Source organism: Argentina silus, assembly GCF_951799395.1.
Source record: "Argentina silus genome assembly, chromosome: 20".
NCBI lineage: Eukaryota > Metazoa > Chordata > Actinopteri > Argentiniformes > Argentinidae > Argentina > Argentina silus.
In genome coordinates this window covers 1,891,713-1,916,790 of record NC_139674.1, presented here as the reverse complement: position 1 = coordinate 1,916,790, position 25,078 = coordinate 1,891,713, and the positions used below count along the sequence as shown (strand labels likewise).

At 39.7% G+C, this 25,078-nt stretch overlaps 1 protein-coding gene across 2 annotated transcripts; it reads right to left on the bottom strand.

Moving 5' to 3' along the window:
- Positions 1–274: 274 nt before the first annotated feature.
- Positions 275–24,641, bottom strand: tm7sf3 (transmembrane 7 superfamily member 3). 2 transcript variants are annotated; one of them, XM_083692503.1, is made up of 12 exons: positions 24,351–24,641; positions 19,845–19,999; positions 18,371–18,521; positions 17,617–17,737; positions 14,596–14,767; positions 11,834–12,008; positions 11,266–11,352; positions 9,830–9,910; positions 7,795–7,947; positions 6,330–6,427; positions 5,705–5,867; positions 275–4,634 (listed from the first exon to the last, which is right to left on the bottom strand). In XM_083692503.1, the coding sequence occupies exons 1-12, from the start codon at positions 24,442–24,444 to the stop codon at positions 4,381–4,383; spliced, it is 1,704 nt and encodes a 567-aa protein (XP_083548629.1). In that variant the 5' UTR covers positions 24,445–24,641; the 3' UTR covers positions 275–4,380. The 2 variants fall into 2 exon arrangements, with proteins under 2 accessions (XP_083548629.1, XP_083548630.1); XM_083692504.1 differs by lacking the exon at positions 24,351–24,641 and adding an exon at positions 23,476–23,954.
- Positions 24,642–25,078: the final 437 nt, after the last annotated feature.

Here is a 25,078-nt window from a genome sequence, read left to right as displayed (position 1 = left end):
ATCTGTAAGCACAAAACAGTGAGGTTTTCATTTAAAGTCTACCTGTTGAATAGCTGACTGAGATTAATTTGTGGATCATTTCTCTATAAACACACAGAATATAGGTGCCAAAATGATGTAAACAAATGAAGACAAATCCACAGAGTAATTTGATCTGCAAATGTAGATTCGAACAGTTCTAACGCTACAGCGTTGAATTGAAATGATTGGATACCTCACAAACCAATGCCAATTTAGCATTATTTATTCATAACTTTTAAAAAATGTTTGCCACCACTTTTGTTTTTATTCACACATCATGACATTTGTTGGCACATGTAAGAGCATTTACAAATCTTTAGCAATATTTATAAATACAAATCAAGGGGTGTTTGTGTGGATGGTAAATTACATTTGTGCTTTGTGTTTTTTGTTTACAGATCATGGTACACATTTGTGAGTTGCACTCTATTTATAACACACACCCCACAGGCCCAGAGGATAGACCCCATACCTCAGTATACTGCAGTTCTAATTGGTTATGTACTAGATTAGTTTACTTGTGTGTAAAGAAAATCTAATTAGCTAAAACATGATACAGTAAACTGCCCTTTGAACCAGTAAGTGCTACCTGCAACATGACTCCATACAACTTTACTTGTTCTGGACAAGAGGAGCAGAGAAACAAAGACATTTTATAAGACAATTATAAGACATTTTATTAAATATCAAACACATAATGGTAATAAACCACATTTATCTCATAACACAGTTAATGGCACAAGATAAGGTCAGCTCTCAAGAGCTGTAGTGAAAAATATTGAAAGGCGTTCAAAACATTGACCTACAAGAAAGCTTCATCAGCAATTTTAGTGCATAGAAGTTTTTCAGTGAGGAATTTCAAAGGCATGGTGGAGCTTCAGTGTTCTTATCACTAATTGTCACACAAGACTGACACACAGATGCAAAGGCAACAGTTTAAAAGTCTTTCCCATCCTTGATGTCCAAATCTGAATCTCAGCAAGTGTTTTGGGTATTCCTAAATCAAATTCCCTATCAAATCCAAACTCATCTTCCTGTCAGGTGTTCAAATAACAGGCAAGGACTGGCCTAACTCAGAGAGGCAAACCATAAAACTAGAAGTATATCAATAAGCATACACACTGCATCTGAAGATACTTTATTTCTGTGAGATGTTTTAATCCACATGCATTAACATTACTGGACACCAGACATAGGTGAAAATGGTGTTCATTTTCTTTGGAATATTCTAGGTGTGTTTGTGTAAACCCTGCCTGTGAAGTGTGCCAGGCCAACTGAACATGGAGGACACAAGCGACTACCATGAGGCCAAGAGGACATCCTGAACGGTCCAGGGCCACATTTGAGTATGACATTTCTCAGGCAGGGGTACATCATCACCTACATAACACTGAGATTGTATATATTCATCCCTATAGATAAAAGACCCTCTTCCTGTTACATGGGAAGGATTGTGATTGATCTGAAAGTTGGGCGATTTGATCAGCATTTGGGCTATATTTTAAAAGGCGTAAAAAAGTCTTAGTCTTACACAAGTGCGGGCACTGAGGCTTATATTAGTATTATTTTCAAGGCCAGATTTTTCAGTGCACATTTGACCTGCTTCTTGTCATGAACACCCCTATTTACCGCTACTCTATCCACGTGAGCGCAGGCGAGACAGCGCTACAGTGCAGTGGTATTTTCCTGTTACCGCCGACGCAAGTTGCCAATATACCTGCGTTTAGACTTGCATCCGTTTTGCACAGGCTGAAAATAGAGCCCATGATATTCGGATTTCTGCTCTGCATGTAGCAATTCGTCCACACGAAGCACATATACCGCCTATTACAGTTTTTCTCGATTGCTTGAGCACAATTCTTGAAACAGTGTTCAACTTTTCTAAACAGTTAACACGTTTGTCAAAACACCACCTTTCTTTTGCAAAATGCACTACAACTCTCAAAATGTACACGTCACAAAAGCAAATCAGTGCATCAAAACAGTATCATTTATCATCTAATGTAACATTGACGTAGACCATTAATTTTGACGCACCATTAATTTAATACTGACACTAAATAGTAACTATAATCATCAATATGCATTGTGCAGGTTGGCCAACTTTCAATTGAAAACAAAGTTGAAAAAAAATCACAGTAAGAATTTCATTTTTTGTAGTTCTGCTTGTTACAGATCATATTAATGCTTACTATAAATTCGTCTGAAATATTCAGAAAGAAACAGATAATTACAACAAAAAATGCATTACTGATTGTCAGTTGAACTGTTGAGCAATGACAGTGTACATATGGAGTATAGATATATTCACTGTAATGGGAGATATAGCTATATAGTCTCATGTAGAGAGCTCTGTTAATTGTTTTGCAAAAATGTGCTTAACATTTGCATTGTGTGAAACCAATGACAAATGACTACTGTAACTGTTTCGCTGAAAATGTTACTGTTGTGCTTATGTATGTTATTGTGGTGGAAATGTGAACTCCAGTTTATACAAATGTTTAAGCGATCGAGAAAAACTGTAAATATGGCGCAGGACACAATGTGGACTAAGAGGCATTTTTGTATTTTGAATAGTGATCTGATCATCATTCATTCAACACATGCTGCATGTTAATGCCAAGTGTAATCACTGTCTGCACTCATTTGTGCAAAAGTTTAAACATATAGAGCCATATTTTAACAGTGTCAAAAGCAGTCTTAGTGCAAATGCAGACAATCAATAAATTAGGCGATCAATCATTAAATCAATAGATCAATGAGCCAAGTTCTTGGGCTAGTATGACACAAAGGAAATTTAATTGTTAACATAAATGCAAATGGTTTTGATGGCACTCTATACAAAGATATACAGTGCCCTCCTACAGCATTTTTTTCTTCTTTTGGTTCTATACTCCAAAGGTTTGGATTTGAAATAAAACAATGACTATGATGTTAAAGTATAGATTGTCCAACCAGCATGATTGCAATCGCTGAGCTCACCAGTGCTTGAAAAAAAAGTTTTAATTATGTTCCAAACTGTTGATTTTGGCAAGCCTAACGTTTTGGCTATGTTTCAGATTTCTTTCCGATTTTTCAGCCTAATAATGACTTCCTTGACCAGACATCAATAGCAGACTCCAAAGGCAAATGCAAAGCCTAGAATCAATACTAAACATTAACAGCTCTCTTATGCCTGCACGAATGATGTGATGGAACACATTTGACTAATCAGAAACCCCTGTCAAGCCATTGTACCAATACTTTTAGGTACCCTGAAACAGAGGGACTATGTATAAAAAGTTGTCATTTCTAAATGGTTAAACCATTATACACAACCATACCATCAAATAAAAGCTGATAATTTAATCGTAATTGTTTGATTTTAAATCTAAACTTTTGGAGTATAGAGCTAAAAGAACAAAAAATGCTTTACTTACGCAGGGCACTGTATTTGTAGTGTTTTAACGACCTTATACCCCAACCAAAAAAACATGTAATCAGTGCCACTATTCACAAAAAACTGAGTGTACCCACAGTTCAGTGTACCACCACATTCAAACTGATAAATCTGCTCATAACAATGAATGTACATTCACTTTGCCACCAGATGACTGCCTACTGTACATAAGCCATTAGTGGTTTGTGATTGAAGAGAGCCATAAAAACACCTCTACAATCAGAGGATACATATAAGGCTGAAAGTACCTGCCCATAGGACTAATAGTTTCAAATGCAAAAATCTGTGGTCTGGAAAAATGTTCTAGAAAACACCATTCAAATTTCAATATCCTAGCTATAACAGGTCTTAAAATCAATGATTATACATAGATATGGTAAAAAATTACTTTTCACTGATTGTTAAAAAAACGTAATTGACTGAGCACAGTGTAAAAGTGATGTTAGTTGTCACACAAAAATGTTTACGCAACATTGGAGTCCTGATGATTTCTTGTGCCATCGAGTGGTCTTAAAGAGTAGCCATTGGACACATTTGTGCACTGTTTATCTAGTACTACAGAGGCACTGTACTGTATTAGGGTAGATGGTTCCCCAACTATTATGGCACAACAATATATAGTACTTCGTAAGTACTCTCTGACAGTGCATTCGAATAGCCGAAGAAACAGCTCACGCTCTGCTCCACATGCTTTGAAAGTGTTCAATCTGTGCACGTTCTGAGGACACTAGGAGCTCATTAGAAAGCACCACATCAGGCTCAAACATTCTCTGACTTGCTGTCTTCTCAGACATCAATGGGGTCCCTGATCGGGACGCTCCTCCCAGGATGCTCCCACTGTAGATGCCCGTGTCATACCACAGTCTGGGAACAGTCTACCTGGCTCTGTAAAATGGTCAAGTTTTGAAGGAGGGAGAGGTTTAAAGGAGGAGGGGTGTGCGTTCCCCGGCAGACTCCCTGGGGCTGGTCAGCTGTTGGACGCGTGCCAGGAGACGGGAGGGGAGCGAAGGCGTGTGGTGGCTCGGGTCCAGGACGTTGGTTTTGCGACGCTCGTGCTCCTGTCGCCACATGAGGTAGGGGCTTGGAGGGAAGAAGGGGCGTGAGCGCTCCCGGTAGAGCTGCAGAACAATCCCCGACACGCCCAGCACCACCCAGACTGTGATCATGATGAAGTCTGAGGGAGAAAAGATGTGAGGGAAACACAAGTGAGGGAGTTGGTGTCATAAATCTGAACATAGATCCTGTTTCTTTTGTTGTTGGTTACTTCTTTACACAATTTTTTTGTTTAACAGACACTTAATTCCCTCCACATTAGACTGACCCTCACAACGCTGTGATCGGTATAGGTGTGGGAGCAGCGGCAATCTTGCACGCTTCATTTGTGCCTCTGCGGAGCATCACAGTGAATTGAGAAATGCTAAAACTGACCTTGTGCACACACTGACCTCGGTTGCTAGATGGCGCTATTAAGTTGTGCTTGGGCCGGTTTTCTTGCAATGATCGAATTTGTAATTTTCCATCGCACAAACTTGAAATTCAAATGTGAACATTCAGTTCATGTGCCAGTCCAGGCTATTTTTCCTTTGGAAACTCAGAAGGCTAAAGGTTAATCAATCTCTCTACAGAAGCTTTATTGAATCAGAACAGAGAGAGAGAGAGAGAGTTGCACAGGTCAGTGGGAAAATAGTGGGGGGGACACAAAGGGCAAACCTTCTATCTATGACCTTCTAACATACTATCTCCCTACTGTAGATATATAGTATGTTAGAAGGTCATAGATGGATAGATAGGATGAGTCTGGGGTAGTTCAGTGGGGTGGGGACAGTGTTGGTTGGCGGAGTGGTTGAGATTGGCTTCAGTGGGGTAGAACTGGTAGCAAAGAGAGTGCATTGTTGTGTAATAATTCTAAGAATGTGTTCTGCAGGCCTCCATGTAACACGATTGATCTGTCACTGTAATTTCGCCGCAATTTCATCTGGGCAGATGTGGGTAGACTATGTGCAATATAACTTTCTCTAATGATAATTAGTTGACGAGTTGGGCAACCATTCAGTAGAGTTTGATAGCCAAAATCTCTCATCATCAATAAGACTTTTAAATGAGCATTGATTGAATATTGTACTTCGTATTTGTCATGTAAACAGTATTCTATCTATCCATCCATCCACCTGGTAAAATAAGGTTTAATAGTCCACACTTGCCAGGTATTATAACGGTTCATAGGACAAAACTGATTTGACTCACCAATGTCCTGAAAAGGCACAGCAGTGAAGGCTGAGCTGAAGTTGTTGTTGAGGAAGCGCTTGAGAACGTTAAGGACGATGTAGGAGAGGCTGGTGTAGATGTAGGCGTTCACTGCAAGCACCACGGCATAGGCTCCGGCTACACCACACGTAATGATATTACCCTGCAAACACACACGCACACACAATGTGAACCTATATGAGGAAACTGTAGGCTCGTCAAGGTCTAGGGATACCTTTTGTACATTAATTAAACACATCTCACTAAAATATGCATACTACTGCTAGCAGAGGCCTGGGGCCTCTAGTGCATGCCTTATATCTGTGCCTGTGTGGGTTTAAATCCTGATCCCACCTACATTCTGACACACTATTGCTCTCCTGTCTCAACTGTCTCTGGAGTAAAATATCAAAAATTGAAAAAAAAGAAAGGGAATTCCCATTATTAAGAACACAACAAGGACACATGACACATCTACATCTCACAAACTTACCCACATTATCAACCCCTTTACTCAGTGACACGCCCATGTTAACCCTCTTTGATCAACATGACCATAATGGCAGCAACAGGTTTATCACAACACACTGTAAAGGGTTGGAGGAAGGGGGGGTTGGTGGCCTACCTCTCTTGGCCAGCGCACAAAGAAGAGTGGGACCACCACCACGATGCAGCTGAACACCACCCAGAACACCACGTCAGAGCGGAACACCTCCAAATCACCTGAGAGCAGATGTTATCCTGCATTACCAAGGGCTCTGTTCAAAACCTCTTAACACTCAAAGCCTTGGGCCCTCATTACTAAAGTAAACTAGGTAAAGTACCTAGATTGGCATCTGGAGACCTTCTTTTATTGACTTTGGTGTAACAGTATAATCATTGAATTAAATCAATACCATGCAAAAATTGTATTGTTCTGTTTTGTCAAGACTTAAGAATCATGAGAATAACACATTTGTATGTATTAAAAAGCTTACATATCAAATATAACATATTGACGGACATCATTGGTGTAACCCGTGGTAAAATATGAAGTGCCAATATAACACATAAAACAGAACACAGTCACAGACAAATCCGTCGGCTCTATGCTCCACCATGCAAACCACATTTAAAACAATTTTTTGAAACAATGATTTTGTCTCCTGGCTTATAACAAGCAATCGAGTTACTTACAAAAGTGTTCCAAATGTCTATAACCAGAGCGAATTTGTTTATCTTCCTACGCATGAATATCATGCCCTTTATGAATCAGACACACTTACCTGTAGGCTAGTGTAGCCTACATACACACACGGAGAAAATATGGTGGTTCTAGACCGAGAGCAAAATTATGTCTCGAGTAAAACAAATGTAATAAGCCTACGTTTTAAAAATACAGCGAAGTTGGGTACGTGTCAGTTCTTCGCAGGCTGGGTTCGCGCTGCGCACATAATCATGCAATTAATTAAAGTCTGTCTCTATATACTCTCTATGCTGATATCTCCATTACAGAGTTGTCATGGTAAGCCAATTAGGTCAATTTCATAAACCCGCCACACACACACACACACACACACACGTTTCTTTGTCTCATCCATTATTCACATCATTATGCATTGACTGCCCACTTTCAGTGTTGTTATCAACATCACTGGCCTTCACATGGACACACATACAGTAACCTACATACACATACAAGAGGAGATACCATTAGATGTTAGGTTAAATACAAGGTTGTTTTCAACAAAGATATTTTACTGCAAAAGTGGTCCTAATCTAAAAGTCAAATAATGGCTGTATGAATTTTGGAGGCCCTGCCACTTGCCTAATAAGAACATTTTGGAAACATTTGCATTACCTGGAGTTTATAGTGCATGTATAGAGCTCAATTTAATCATTATCAATAGAAATGCATTTTCTCTCAAAATGTCTGCCTTTACCTGAAAAAAAACTCATACCCTACTTTGAGTTCAGAGTAACACGATTATCCTAATAATATGCACACATTAATCTGTAACATTTAAGTGATATAACTTGCTACCACAACAAGTTTTAATTTTTAAATAAAATGAATAAATACTACTTATGCTTCCGTTTTTCTTTCTTACCAACGGGCGTGAAGAAAAAAGTAGAAGAGATGAGGAAGCCCAGCATCAGGCCAACAACAACGACACAGGCCATGACGGAGCCAAAGCGCCACCAACTCATCACCAGGACGACGCCTCCAACCACACCAATCACGGCCGTCAACGACAGACGGACTGCGGAAGGGAAAGGAAGACACACACATTACTTTGATCCAAAGTGGGTCTCTTTCTTAGTTGATGCCATCAGATATGAAACTAGTCAACTGTGTGGAGCACAGGTTCAGACACTATGAGAACACATGCTTTATAACAGATAATAATGTACAAATTGGACTCAGTCATTCTTTTCCCCAAAATGTTTTCATAACATTTTTCTTTAAAGTAATCATAAAACAAGACAAGACGGAAAAAAAAGATGAGAACTATCACGTGCAACCATTCCTGGAGCAGTCTTGGGGTCAAAGATTGACATCCTTGCCAACTAGGCTAACCCCCAAATGTCCCCCATAACAAATAGTATGTGATGCTGCCATTCAAAAGGGCTATTAGGAACTCAAAAGGCAAAGAAGAAATTTCCATTGCATGGAGCGTTCAGACATGCTGCATCTGCTTGCCATCACCCAAATCTAATTAGCTGCGTTATTCATAACCTCACTTTGCTCCTCAATTACCAGTCATGTACAAGCAAACCTAGACGTCAACTTGCACATGCAGAATAGAGATGGTACTATACTTTGCTTGACAGTTCCTATACTGTAGTGAAGATGGTGGAATATTGAAAAAATATCAGACCAGTAAAATAAATATCCATGCATACATGCTAAAAGGGGAGAGCTCAAGCATATGGTGATGAAATCACAAAACAACACAAAATTGAATTTGAATACGTTTTTCACCAAATTGTCAATTTAAAACAACAGACAACTAAGCATTACATTAGTGAAATAAACATTGCCATTGTGATTAATCTTTGTAGACAAAACTAAACACTTTCCCAATTACTCCCATTCAAAATAGTCACAACCTCCTTTGTATATTTCTGTACTTCTGGACAGACCGAGCAGAGGAGTTGGCCCTCTTGTCTTAGAACTTGTGTCAATGGGTAATTTGCACAGAAATGTAACTTATCATGTGCATACATTTAGGATTCATTCAACCAGAGTTTTAACAATATCAAATTGCAACCCGTACCGAAGGCCTGAACCCAATACTGGGCGGGAGCTTCCCAATTCAAATTATACAGTGCCCTGCGTTTGAACGTAACAACTTTCTTAAATGTAAGCAGCCCATCCAAGAGTTTCCTATACAGAAAAAAACATGTGATCGGTGTGTTTGTACAGTCTTTTAGATAAATATGTTCTGAGTGGCAATGCTAACTCAATCAAAAATGGCTATGTAGTATCTAAGTAACACATATCCAAAACTGTCTTGGTGAATTGACCACAGCCATCGGTGAATAAGATAACATCTATGTTGAACCCACCTATATCAATGAATATACAGTGCCCAGCGTAAGTAATGGGACAGTGAAGCATTTTTCTACACTCCAAAAGTCTGGATTTGATATTAAACAATACTACAAGGTTAAAGAAGAGATTCTCATCTTTTATTTAATGGTATTTGTGTACATATTGGTTTCACCATTCAGAAATTACACCACTTTTTATGCATCAGGGTACCCAAAATCCAAACTTCTGGAGTGAAGAGCCAAAAGAAGAAAGAATGCTTCACTGTCCCATTACTTATGCAGGGCACTGTATATTACATAATTTACTGTCTGAGGAGCATTTATCCAAGAAGACTCATGATGATTAATGCAATTTGGTAGCCACAAGCTGCATGCAGGGCCAATTGTGTGCCTAATGTCATTTTAAATATGATTTGGAGGGCAAATATTTACTGTAGAAACGGATGTAGAAACATCAATCATCTCCATATCCAACTGGCTGCTCTAAGAGGGCAAGCACAACAAAGACACGGCTTGAAAATCAATGTCTACATTCTAATATCTTAATTTACATTTTTACATTCTAATATCTTCATTTAAATGACTTACTGTCATATTCCAGGGCTGTAGTTTTTGTGATCAGGACGAAGGAAAAAAATGCTGCAAAGCCAAAGCCCATACAAAATAGCTCTATGAGAGAGAAAGAAAGAGAGAAGGAGGATAATTAAATGTATATGAACAACACAGTGTACACAATTTTATTTTTTCTAGCAGGAAACCTTTTGAACATTTATCACCACTAGTGGCAAACAGTTTTCCAGTAGCAGCAAACCTTTGGCAACAATGAACATTAATTGCCACTAGTGGTGACCAGTTAACCAGAAGTGGCAAAAAAACAGCAACCCTCCAGCAAACCTTTGACAACAATGCACATTTGGTTCCAAATAGTTTACCAGAAAGTTCAAGGAAGTGTGCACTATCAAGGATACACGAGACACCAGTCATCATGACATCACATGCAAAATCCGTTGCTGGTCAGGATCACAGCAGAGGAGTAACAGGAGATCCTCTGAAATTGTACCATTCACGTTAAGTTAAAGCACTATAAATTCAGCTAAAACCTGCTATAGTAGCTACTTATCAACTCAACTGCCTATATTGTAATATCATTATGTTTTTTTCTGATGTTTTTGTACACAGGGCAACATAGCTGTCCATCAGCCATCACCACTTGGCTAAGTCCAGTACTTTCATAGCCATTAGCTAGCTACAGACTTCAGACAGTTATTGCATGGAAAGGGTTGTCGACGAAATACTAAACTTGAGTACTTTATTTGGACATTATATGATTTTTTCCAATACTTCGAGTTGATTAGACATCAGCAAATATATTTCAGATTCACATAAGAAGATTTGCCATTCACAATGCATAATTTCTGTTGTTATTATTCTCAAAGCATCATACAACTTTATAATGCTGTTGCATTTATTTTCAAATGAAGTTGTATGTTTGCAAATCTTATTTATACACAAATCAAGGCATATGTTTGTGAATCGTGTTTGCATCCACAAATCACAATACACAGTGCACATGCTGTATGCTCACATCGATTTAATAGTGATTTAGCTCCATGGTAATCCACTTTTGAATTCAAATGTTTTGATGAGATCACATCATGTTGTTTTTGTACAGGATCAATGACTGCTCCACTGTCTGTTTTTCTTTTGAATTCATTTCCTTTAGACATTTTGTGGGAGCAACAATCTGCAACAAGACCTTTGACCTACAGTACTACCCTTATTTTCATGAACTGCCATGAACTTTGAATCGGACTTGTACTTTCACAAGCCATAAATAACTAGGATACAGATGTGAGCAGTTGCTTGTTACTAATGTTCTTGTAGTAGTTTATTACTGGTCTTATGATAACATCTTGAGATGATTAATACAAAGTCTTTACTTCCTAAACTTTTTTTCCCCTCAACTCTGTGTGGGCCAATTCAGATCGCTCCTTTACTTAACTGATGTGGTCTCCTCCACTCACCACATTTGAAGAAACGGTGCCCGAAGAAACAAACAAAGAGGCCAGCTAAACCAGCGATGGTGAAGAACAGCTTTGTGGAAACCTTCCCTGGAACAAAACAAAGGCCCCAAACATTTAGCCAGTCTGCTTTCCCATCCAAACATTTAGCCAGTCTGCATTCCATTCCAAACATTTAGTCAGTCTGCATTACCTCTCTATTGCATTACAGTTGACCTAATAACCAGTGCACACTATTACAGTTCCTGGTGCTAAATGAATATATTACATCACTGATGTTCATTCCAACTTAGAAACACCTGGAGAGCTCCCAGAATTGTACCCTATTGGTTGATTCCAGTTCCAGCGGGAAACTTGGGTAACAACTTTGTACACCGAGTTTCATGCAGCAAGAGTTCAAGCATCAGGGTTCACCATTAAGGTCATCAAAGTCTTAAACCAGCTGACAACTTAATTAACCCCTGAGGACTGATGCTAATCTGTCGGTCATACTTATATCATTGGAAACTGTATTGACTCAGACTTTGATTGAAAAGAACCTTTTCATCCAGTGCTGGTTGGCCCCACTCACCCAGTGTTGAGCACCCATCCAGAGTGGAGTTGAAACTGCAAGCATAAGTGTGAACAGGGATGTAGGAGGCGGAGGTGTTCCACACTGGATCTCTGACTATCACAGAGTAGATTACACCTTGCCCCGGGATGGAGCTAAACGATACTGTTGTTTTCTCATCCGACAGTGTCATGAGCTAGAGAGATAAAAGGAAAAAGGGTACAGATAAAAGGAAAGAGAGGGTAAAGAGAAAGGAAATATGAATATTAAAACATCAAAATGTTTCTCAAGAGTATTTTAAGTAAAACCAGCAGTTGACCTTGGATAACTTGGTAGCCCATTTCTTTACCCGAGTTAAGATAACACTTAGACATGAGAGTAAGTCAGTGTTTAAAAGATTCATGGTTGAGCGATGGTACCGCGACAGCAGTAGCAATCAACTGGCCTTTTCCACACATTTTATTTGAGGTATTTCACCTCAACCACACAACCACCCGGAGGCATCGTTGAGTAATTCTAATGGATAGGCTTATTGTGAAACAGTGCCATCCGTGGTCATAGCGAGCCGACCCAAACATAATTGGAGCAGAAGGACCAGGAGGAGGATAAGCGTGGATGAACAAACACTGATGCCATTGCGTAAAGGCGCATAGCCTGAGGGTTCAGTAGTGTCCAATATTACCAACAAATAACTTGTATCTGGTACATATTAATGCGTCTATTCCTTGTCATTATTGCTTCATTGCTTAATTTGTGCTTGTTTGCATTACTGGTGCTTCTATTTGTGCCCTAGTCAGGTGAATTGCGGTTGAGGTAGAAAGCATTTGGAATTCTCTTTATCTAAAAATAAGCAATTACTGCGATCAAGAACCCATAAGGACGCCTACAATGACAGCAAAATGGGGCGGATGGTGGGGGGAAGGTGTGATCGTGTTTCTGAGTGAAATGATCATTTCTCTAGGCTACTGATGATCTATTCTGAGATTTTGAGAAGAGAAGATGACAAGTGATTCAAATTATATTCAGTTTAAAAATGTCACACACATGATAAATGGTTAAAGATGTGACAAATTGTATGTATATTTAAGTTAATTAATCAGATCAAATTACATAGACGTCCAATATTGGCCTAGTGCAGAAAAAAACATTGGCAAGCATCCAGAACAAATGTCAGTTGTGCACACAAGGGTTGTTGCCTCTTGGCCCATTTATAGTTGATTCATCAACATACTGCCCAAGGACAGTATTATTTGAAAGCAATCAATCAATGCACATTTTTGTAAATCACACAATAACACGTAGCCTATGAAATACAATTGAATTGAGGCACAAATGTGGACATTGAGTTTGTAAATACGGCTGCATGCGACATTCCAAAAAATCTGAGATTGTCATTCAGCTTGAAATTGACAGTTGTTTAAGTTTTTATCATCCAATAGGGCTTATACTAAATATTTAGGGACATTTTGACAAACTGAACATGAGCAGCTATTCACATCAGGCACCCATGGATTCCAATATTACCACATACAGTATAGCCGATTCACAAACATCATTGCCTACTGGCCTACCAATTAGTCTGGATGACGCCATTATTATTTTGTTTCAACACTGATGACAACAAAAAAGTCTAAGGTTTTAAATAAGGATATTTAAAAAACACAAGTTGGTCCCTGTTAATATAACTTGATATTTAAACAATTTCCACTCTTCCATCTCCCTGTAATTCATGATCTGACCTACCTAATTGCCAAATAAAAGGAGATAATCTGTAATCCTACCAATGTTATTAAGCAAAGCTCTGCAACCACAAGACATTATCTCTCTCATTTTAATTATTATTTTGTTACAAGGAGGGGACACAAATGTCAGCACTGTCAGCCATTTCTACCACAGAAGGATGGATCTTTTCAAACATCCTTCACAGGTAGCACTTGGCAGCACCTCACACGTCTTAACTACTATGAGCAGCGGCATTGAGGTAGTCCACCACTGACCTACTGTACCTGGTGAAAATAATAACTTGAAAATAATTAAAAACAAATCATTTAATTTGGGGGCCATATGCGATCGCCTACTTCACCCATGCTTTGGGACGGCCCTATCAGAAAACGATGCATTAACAATATTCATAAGAATTTTTTTTTTTTTTTTCCGGTGAAGCAGGGCATTCAATAAATTAAGTTTGTATGGCCTAAGAGGGAAAAATCCCCACTTAAAGGCGTTTAAATGTTTGAAGCAAGAAAATGTAAAAATGGTATCAAAATATAATCCTTTTACACTAAAATTCAGGATTTCTATCACAATTGATGCATCTCCGACACAATGCCTCTTCTCCTATCCTTATATGAGAATTCGAAAGGTCGAGACCCAAAAACAATATTGAGCCTGAGGAAGCTCCTCCCTGACACTGTTGTTTTTCGTCCTTGTGTCGTTTACGGAAACTTGCTAGTTAATTACAAGTTAGCAACACAAAAAAACAAAAAGCTTATTTGACGTTCTTAATTTAAAAACGTGGTGTGCTTGCTTGTGGTATCTGATTGGTCCTACTACCTGTCAGTAATTTCATTTTGAAAATGTAATCAACAGCCCACCCACTTCTGACTGCTCAGTCACCATTGAGCAAGTTATGTTGACAGACTCCAAAACAAGAGAGGAAGGGATCGAGTGGAAAACAAAGGACAGGTTTGCCTCTTAATTCAGATTCATCCAACTGTAGATATCTTTACTGTCCAGTAAAGACACAGTTCCATTGTAATAGATTCACACCGTCACCAGCTCACCCTTTTCCCATGATCTCTCATGCTCTGCACATTAGCTACGCTTTGGATGGCAGTGATGAGGCTGTGTTCTGATAGGTCACTCTCAGGCAGGAAGTACTGATAGATGTCATACTGCAGGCGAAAGCGTGTGGTGGGACCCATGTCGGTGTCACATGCTGGCGGACTGTCACCCCTGAGTTGGTGGAAATAAAGGTAAATGGTGTCAGCACAAATAGCACCATAACAGCTCAGATAAATTCTGAACACAATTGGAATTCATACTTTGATTTAAAAGAAAGTTGTCATGTTTTCCCCCCAAAATATATGAAGCACAGAAACACAAGAAATGGAGACAGAAAGGAAAATGGGAATGAGCTAGACATTTAGGGGGCACTACATAAATAAATCATCTGGTTAAAGTAGCAGTCTGAATTAGCTGGCCGACAACTTTGTTAACAATGTAAAAAGCTAGGTGTTGCGTTTGTAAAAGTAACCAATACAGTTTTGCTATATTGAAGAGACTGACCTTAAACTCATTCTGAGGGAAAATCCTAGTAAGGTTTTAGTTTACAGAAGCACACAGATAATCTGCAGCACTTTGTTTACACACATTATCTTGGACTGCGGCGCAGCAAGGAAGATGCATACTGCCCTCAGGTCACCTTCGACACTGCCCCAGACAATTTGCAGACGGTGCCTTTAAAGTAGCTTATACACCCACCGAACACTTTATTAGGAACACTATATTAATACTGGGTAGGGCCTCCCTTTGCTCTCAAAACAGGCATTGATTCCACAAGATGTTGGAAACATTCCTTTGAGATTCTGGTCCATGATGACATGACTGCATCACACAATTCCTGCAGATTTTTCAGGTACACTTTCAAGCTGTGACTCTCCTGTTCTACCACATCCAAAAGGTGTTCTATTGGATTCAGATCTGGTGACTGGGAAGGCCACTGAAGAAGACTGAACTCATTGTCATGTTCATGAAACCAGTTTGAGACGACTTTTGCTTTGTGACATGGTGCATTATCATGCTGGAAGTAGCCATTAGAAGATGGGTAAATTGTGGCCATGAAGAGATGTCTGAGCTCCTATTATTATGATAGACCCAAGCTCCCATTAAGACATTCCTTTCCTGTTTTCACAATAATGGAAGTCACACAAATGTAGTATGGCATGTAATCCACTGATAAGATTGCATTGTCTTTTAGTCATAGGACTAAACAACACTATCTATTCAGAAAATACAGTTGGTGTCTTCCACCAAGATACACTGGAAAACCAAAATCATCAACCCTTCTTGAGAAAATGCAACTAGTAGTATGGGGCTAGAAATGAGGCCAGGGCAACACGCCTCCTACAGCTCACATTGATCTATGAGATCAAAAATAATTTGTATATTTGTTCTTATGCAAATATTATTTCTTATGCACACGCAAAACCTACAATTATCATACAGACATGAAAAGGGGCTTTTAATCACTTTTTCAAGCACTTAATTGTCCTTTCCAAGGACCTCAAAATGTGTGCATCTTTAACTCTCCCCCCAAAAGCTATTTTCCATGTGTTCCAAATGTGTGCATTAGCACTTTAAGAATGCATTGGGTCAAAATGTTCTCTGTGGCATTAAAATAATTTAATTTGTTTACAGTGCAAAATATGCAAGTATGCAGACTATTGCTTTTTTAAAACTGTTCAAAACTCCTACAGTATGTTCTTGCTGGATTTAAAACTGAAGTATTTCCAACAGATGGATGGATGCCGATTATGTACCATATAATTCTTGTTGAAGCAAGCACATACCGCTACATTATGTCCATGTAGCGGTACCATTATTACACTCACCTTTTTTAATGTTAATTGCATCACGCTTTTAAAACGAAAGCTATATAGTGATATATAGCAAATATTGCATTTGTTTTGTCAAAAGTAACAGTGAACATCTGTGATGTCTCCCATGAATAACCGGACGTTGTCCATCTACACTACCACAACGACAGCATGTGCAACCGGAGGACAACCACCCGCCAGAAAAATCACTCACAAACCTCATCTGAAATGATATCCCTGATCTTCAGAGGCAAAAAGACCTCAAAACAACTGAAGATGGCTACAGTACAGGCCTGGCAGAGCATCACCAGAGAATATACCCACCGTCTGGTCAGGTCAATGGGTCGCAGACTTTAGGCAGTTATTGCATGCAAAGGATTGGCAACCAAATACTAACATGAGTGCTTAATTTGGACATTATATGAATCCGTCCCATTACTTTTGGTGGCCTGAAATGAGGGACTATGTATAAAAAGTGTTGTAGTTTCTAAATGTTGAAACCAAATATCATCAAATAAAAGCGGATAATCTGTACTTTAACCTAATTGTTTGTTTATTTAAAATCCAAAACCTTTGGAGTATAGAGCCAAAAGACAAAAAAAATGCTTCACTGTCCCATTACTTACGCAGGGCACTGTATATTCATTGATATAGGTGGGTTCAACATAGATGTTGTCTTATTCACCGATGGCTGTGGTCAATTCACCAAGACAGTTTTGGACATCTGTTACTTAGATACTACATAGCCATTTTTGATTGAGTTAGCATTGCCACTTAGAACATATATCTAAAACACTATACAAACACACCGATCACATGTTTTTTTCTGTATAGGGAACTGGATGGGCTGCCTACATTTAAGAAAGTTGTTACGATCAAACAGACTTGGCGACTATCAATTTCGCCAGACCTCAAAAGGAGGCGTGACAACAACTTGATTAGGAGGTATGGCTACGCAAGTGTGTGCGCTATACACTTTCTTTTATTTTACAGATTGATCATGGATAGTAAAAAGAGTGGCACTTTTTGGAGGAAAAGAGCAAGAGTTGAGGGCGATGAAGTAGCAAGGTGAACAGAGTACAAAGCCCACACAGCCACCAAATTGAATAAGAAATATCAACATTTAAAAAATCCCCTCCCCTGATTTTGGTCTCCCCATCAACACTGTTACACACTTGAAGCATACCCTGTCTAATGTGTCATTACCTTGCATATCCAATATTTGCTGGTGCAAAGCAGATAATCGTCTCAAAAAGGTTGTAATGGAGATAGACATTTGGGTCAATGTCCAGGTCAAACTCCATATTACAAGCTCCAGGGACTGGATCTAAAAGGGAGGGGGGGGGGGGGGGGGAGAAAACAGATTTCCATTAGATCATCGCTTTTTTCTTAGGGTTAAGTGACAGTGGTGCACACCAACAGCAGTCGACTGCTGAGTGACAGAAGAGCTGGACTGTGCAGATGGCCTAATGCGTACTTGTGTAAGAGTACAAAGCCAGTTTGTGGGAGAAATACCATTGTTCCTGAATAGCAAGAGAGCAGTTTAGAATCTCAATACATATGTTGAAATGCTGTGTGAGGAAAGAGAAAGAAGGAGAGAGAACGTGCTGATAGAGAGCACTAAATCAATAGCAGAGATAGGGAACCACGAGAGAATTGAGAAATATGATCAACTCCAAAATGTGGTCTTGTGATTCTAATATCATTTGACAAGGGGCACTTGCCTTACTGCAGCGCAGCAATATATTAATATTGTGTAATGTTACAAGTGTGCTGATCCCAATTACTATAGATAGATACATGGCCCAGCCCTGGTGTACTTTATCTACCAAAGGAGATGAAGACCTTAAAGCAAGATAACCCCATGGCATGTACGGTAGCAACTTACTTTTAAGGGGGTCACATCACAAAGCATCCACACAGAACAATAACATGTCTACTATTGTGGGAGCGGGTGTACCAGTGCTGGTGTAGGGGAGGATAACCCCTGTGCCGGCCACAGGGCCCCCGTCAGGTGACAGCAGGAACCAGGAGAGCGATGTTTGAGCAGGCATCAGGGGTGAGAGAAGGCCTGAGTCCACCGCTGTGAGGGAGAAGCCTTGATCTGGCATCTGCCACAAACAGTAGAGGAATCCATCAGTCAGTCAATCAGACAACCAAGAAATCTATACAATTGGTCTATTATTCAACAATTAGTTGACTGAACCAACAACTTTTGTAATTTTGACTGAAGATCTGCAATCTGCAAATTATACACGTTGCTCTGGAGTTACACACTCAAATATTGAGTCAGAATGTTCATCATTGGTAGGCAGATTCATCTAACATTAAATGGTAAAGACAGGGCACGATAACTATTTATACAAACTTGTAAGTTAGTAGTGCATACAGTATACTTTTCCACTCAGAGAAAAGCATTCAAAGCTGTTTATGTCTGAACCATGGGGCTTGTGATTAGCTCAACACATGACCACAGCCCTCAATATCCACAAATCTCACAAGACCCCACCGCAAGTGGGTCAGCAGACACTGTGTGTGTGTGTGTGTGTGTGTGTGTGTGCGTGCGCGCGCGAGAGAGAGTGTGTGAGAGAATAATAGTAAGAGAACTGGAACCATAATGTGTGGTTAGCGTGCAGTCATAGCCTCTATGCAATCAAACAGCCCAAAATTTGAATGAATACTTCGTCTCCATCAAACTCCTATCTCCTTTATGGTAACCCAATATTGCCCCACAATAACTCAGGTATCAAAGTGTAGGCCTAATTTCTCCTACTGACAGCACTCAAGCAGGTAACGAACCTATTGCCTAAGTAATTTCTAGCTTGCGCTCCACCACCTGCCACTTTGATCCCATGCCCACCACTCTGGTTAAAGCCTGTCTACCTCAGCTCTGTCCCCTTATAGTAAAGGTCATAAGTTCATCCCTTGAATCTGGTCATGTTCCCTGTCCTGAAAATAGGCTCCATCACTGTAATCCTCAAAAAATAACCAACCTCCCCTTCCTCTCCATAGTGCTGAAGCCTGGCCCTATTCTGGTTCGAATCATACCTCACCAACCGACAACAGTTTGTCACCATCAACAATGTTTAGTCAGCCCCATCCACTGGTCTCCATGGTGTAAAATCCCAGTATTTTCTGTCTGACCCCTGTTTACACAGGCCTTGATTCACAGTGATGTACCTGGGTTACCCCGTTGACCACATTAGTTCAATGGGAGGGGAGGGTTGGCATAGAAGAGAGTGGAACACAATGCAAATGTGCATACCTGCATTTTACCTCTGCCCCTTCTACAAAGACCCCTTACCGGTAGCATGACTACTACTATAGATCTGCGACAGGTTCAAGATTTAGCGGTATTCCCTGTCCCAGCTCTACACAGACAGGACCGGTAGATGCCTCTGTGTAAACAAGCTTTATGTGTTAGTGTGTCTTACCATGGTGTAGGACAGTGTGGCATTGCGATGTTGTGTGTGGAACTGAAGGGTGATGTAAGCCACCTCGGGTGGGATTCTGGAGACCACCGCCTGCACTGTCCCGTTCTGGGGTACACTCACGTTCTGGAAGGTTCCCAACATGAAGACTACCCGATCTAAAACAGAGGAGATACATTTGACGTTAACTCATACGATATATGGCCCTTTCTACAAATACCTGGATGTCTCCGTTGTTAGGCCCTTACATAGATGCCATGTAAGGGTTGGTCGGAACACATCAACCAGAGATGGTGGGTCATTTTAGCTCAGAATGAAGTTGAGGATGCAATGAGCATAGTTAGAAAGAGGAGAGGAGCAGAGCTAATTCAGCCCTGTTCAACAGTGACTGTGTTTATCTGCAGACACAACCTAACATTCTGTACAATCTGAATAAACACTGTCCTGAATAAAACGCCCTCACATAAACACTTCAATCAGAATAGAGTGACTGTTCTGAAGGGCAGGGTTGGGTTATACCTTTGATAACCCGTTTGATGGACAATATTAGGCATGTAAACGCTCATTCAGCTTACTTGTCCAATCAGAAAAAACACATTCATAACATCTGATGTAAACACTTCATAACACCTTAGAAATGTTGTGTCAGCCTTTTCTAACTTATTTAGGTAACATCTGTGTCATATGATATAGATGTGGAACAGTATGTCAGATTAAATCGAGAATGGATGTCAAAATAAAAGTCCCCCGAACTATTCTTTTTTTCTGTCAGAATTTTCCTCTTACATAGAACCAATAATTGGCCTTTGCACCTCGATCACAATTGTTGCATTTAGTTAAATGCTGACTTGAATGGACTGTGTGTTGGATAGAGTTCTCAGATTGAAAGGTGAAATACAAACTCAGAACTGACTGTACTGTGAAGTTGCGATTGGTAGCGCAGTATTTTTTTAAATAATCAGAAATAGGAGACATGTCATGTGTGAGATGAGTGGGGAAGCCACTGGCCTGCACCTACCGATATCAACTCACCGAGCACCTCTATACTAGAGACCTCTATACTAATACTGCGTAGGGCCTCCCTTTGCTCTCAAAACAGCCTCAATTCCTTGTGGCATTGATTCCACAAGATTTTGGAAACATTCCTTTGAGATTCTGGCCCATGGTGACATGATTGCATCACTCAATTCCTGCAGATTTTTCAGGTGCAGTTTCAAGCTGTGGATCTCCCATTCTACCACATCCCAAAGGTGTTCTATTGGATTCAGATCCGGTGACTGGGAAGAACACTGAAGAACACTGAACTCATTGTCATGTTCATGAAACCAGTCAGTTTGAGACGACTTTTGCTTTGTGACATGGTGCATTAGAAGATGGGTAAATTGTGGCCATGAAAGGATGCACATGGTCAGCAACAACATTCAAATAGGCCGTGGCATTCAAGCGATGATTGATTGCTATTAACAGGCCCAAAGTGTGCCATGAAAACATTCCCCACACCATTCCACCATGAGAAGGTGTACAGGTGTTCCTAATAAAATGTTCAGTGAGTGTAGATGTATTATCAACTTGGGTGTGAGGCTGACCTGTGGAAGGCAGTAATACGGAGGAAAGCATCTAGTCTGGTGAAAAGCCAGGTGAAGAACAGAGTGGGGAAAGAGATCGCAGAGAGCCAGGATTGGACTTCTGGAGTTGCTAGCTATGCCTGTAAGTTGCAGGACCGACAGTAACCTGTGAATAATGATATGTAGGTTAAGTACTTGCTAACAAAACGTGTTTTTCTATACGTATTGGTATTTACATATACACATTTATTTTTGTGTATGTATTAGCGTAGCCATTTTGCAATAACAATGTTTTAGCTATGTTCATTTCCTATTCTTGATAAGCAGGCATGTAACCTTGCAGCTAACTAGATAGCTGATGTTAGCTAGCTACAGCATGGACAGAATTAACCTAGGGTTCTTGGTTCTAGGCTACAGCCAGTGATAGCATAGAAAGTCAGTTTTCTGCCAGTTTGCACATGTAATGGGTCATCAGTTATAGATTTCAAATAAGACTATACAATGACAGAGCTAACAGTAGCTAGCTGTAATCATTTTTTTTTTTTAATTCATGTTGGACTTGCCCTGACAGCCTGAGATGCAGAACTCCCCCTCTATATCCATGATATAATCTGCATCTACTCTGCAAACCCCCTGACATAAGGCATTGTATAATGATCAGTCATATAGGCACTTCTGATTTCTAAAAGGGTACAACAGCCATGCCACGACAGAGAGAGTGGCTGGAAAGGTAGAATTGCAATTCTCATGCATCACCACATGACATTGGGTGACTTCCATTTTACAGACCACAATATACAAATTTGCCCACAGTCAATTCATACATTTAAGCTTGGCGTAATTGAATTGTGTGAGTCACCTGACAGACAGCTATGCCGTTCAAGTGTCCCACCTGAACTTATGTAAACTTCATTCACAGCATGTTTGAATTCTGCCATTTATACTTGATTCTTATCAACCACTAATCCCTACCCCTATGCATTTGTGTGGACCTGAGATTGGATAGGTGTATCTAGTGAATTGGTGAAAATTTCACCTGTCTTGAGATAGCAAGTTCTCTTCATAGTGTATTCACTCTTCATTTTGACCACTCTCCCTCCTACCCCTGAATTGTTCCCTCACCTGGCTCTCTTTTCTTTTTCCCCACTCCCTGATTCTTTAAACCTCTGAAACACACACGGTGGCTTATCTCAAACAGAAAAACACAGGCTATTTTCTCTACTTTATCCTGATTCTTTATAATAACCGCTTCATAGTTCAGACTCCAGAACATGGAGGACTGCCACGGTGGGTTCCATTCCTTTAGTCACCCATGTGATGAGAGAAAAAGCATGTATAGCAGCAAACAGCAACACTGTAAAGCGAGCTTTGTACAGCACCAAGTCTTCTAATGGCATACAACCAGTGTCCAGTTTTCAAGGCACTGCATCTTGAGAGGAAAACATTCACCTTGTCACAACAAATGTATTCCAAACACGTTTCAGCAGCAGTATTATCAGAAAGCTTCAAGAGAAGGTTGATTATGTTTTAAGGCGGTCAAAGTATTGCTGATATCACCAATTTGTTCAATGTTGGTGTACACAACATAGGTCATGAAATCCAGATGATTTTGTTGATGATAATGATTGCATGTAGCTACTGGCAATCATGCCGTCTTAAATATAAGAACAGCACAGCAAACTAAACCACTTAGTTTGGTAGTAATTACCAAACTTTCGACATCTTTCGTACCTCTTCCGTATACCCTAGTTATTTTCATCAAATGATGCTGTTTCAAGTTTATTTGTCATCATATACTAGTACACAATGCAACAAAATGCTTAAGGCAGAGCAGCTCTCTTTTTGGGTGCTTTAAATAGAACTGACATGGACTGCGTTTAGGCTTAATTGCATCTAAGTTCTTACAATTCACATCTGAAACTATGGGCCTAAAAATCAGTCAAACTGATGTCACTTATAGATATTGCAAGCTCTTTTAGAGCATGCTGTTGCTGATTGGGATACGCAACTGAGGATAACTAGTGGTTTGCACCTTGCTGTGAAGCCTCTGTAGACACATTCACACCTACCTCCTGGAGAGTGTTCTTGATCTCTGGGACAGTTTTTTCTTTTTTTTCTTTCTTAAGTATGTTGAGTATTCTTCGGTCATCCACTGTAGAAGTCTTCCTTGGCCTACAAGCCCATTTGCGACTGCTGAGCTCACCAGTGCTTTCTTTCTTTTTAAATTATTTTAACTGTTGATTTTGCTAGGTCTAAGGTTTTAGCTATGTTTCTGATAAATTTGTCTGATATTTCAGTCTCATAATTGGCTTCCTTGACTTTCACTGACGTCTCTTTGGTTCTCATGTTGACACCAATAGCAGACTCCAAAAGCAAATGCAAAGCCTAGAATCTAGACATTGACAGCTCTTATGCCTGCACAAATGTTGATGTGACGTAACACACCTTTCTAACCAGAAATACCTGTCAAGCCAATTTTCCAATACTTTTGGTGCGCTGAAATAGGGGGACTATGTATTAAAAAGGATTGGTTTCACCATTTTCATCACAATTATTACAATCAGAAACATTTAAAGATGAGAATCTCTACTTTAACCTCATAGTAATTGTTTGATTTCAAATCCAAAATGTTGGAGTATAGAGCTAAAAGAAGACAAAATTCTTCCTCTTTCCAATATTAATGGAGCACACTGTATTTGCACACGCACCTTTACTGGCCTCGCATGGCACTATATTGTCTAACCCTATCCAGGCTACTACATTTGAACTTTAAACACAGTGGATAACCTGGTGCAGTATTATTCTAAATCAAGCCAACGCAGATTTTAATATCGACCGTCTGAGGCCTACCCTCTAGATTATGAATATACCTGGGAAAGACTGTGAAAAGGTAGAAAAGGACTATTATAACTGATGTGACAAATAAAAACGTAGAGTAACTTACTTTGCACTTGGGCTTGAACTCCAAAACAAGTAAAGAAGAAAAAATAGCATAAAAACATGCACATCCTAAACGGGGGCATTTTCTTTGGTCCCATGCGAAGGTTCTAACTGACTACGTGTCGACTAAAACATTCATCTGTACCACCGCTGCTAGTTCTTGAAAAAAAGGATGTCCTGCCAACTGCCACTAACATGTTTTGCGATAAAAGATACGAAAATTATGTCGGATGACGGTACGTTTTCCCCATTGCTGTCGCTTCCGCGGGCAGACTGAGAACCACAACAACCCGCCTACTGAGTACTGAAACTTATCTTCCTCTTCTCCTTCAGAGGGTATTTATGTCATGAAATGGCGCATTACCGCCACCATGTGTACGGCTGATATAAAGATCACAACAGGAAAAGCGCGACAAAACGGAAAAAAACAACAGATGCGTCCCAAAACTTTTCACTTCTCATTTTCACTACATAATAACACAAATATAATTACTCAATTTCACTACCACTAAAGCACATATAGATAAACTGCAGTAATCTTAATGGGTAGCCTACATCGTAATTATTTTGTTTTGACGTTTAATAATTTCTGCCCGATTAGGATCAATGGCTGGAAAATAAGCATACCTGTAGTGCAATTTATTGAGATTTTTTAATTTGTATTATTATTATTATTATTATTATTATTTATGAGAAGCTCCTAATCTGCCTTGGTGTTAAGAATATGCCAAG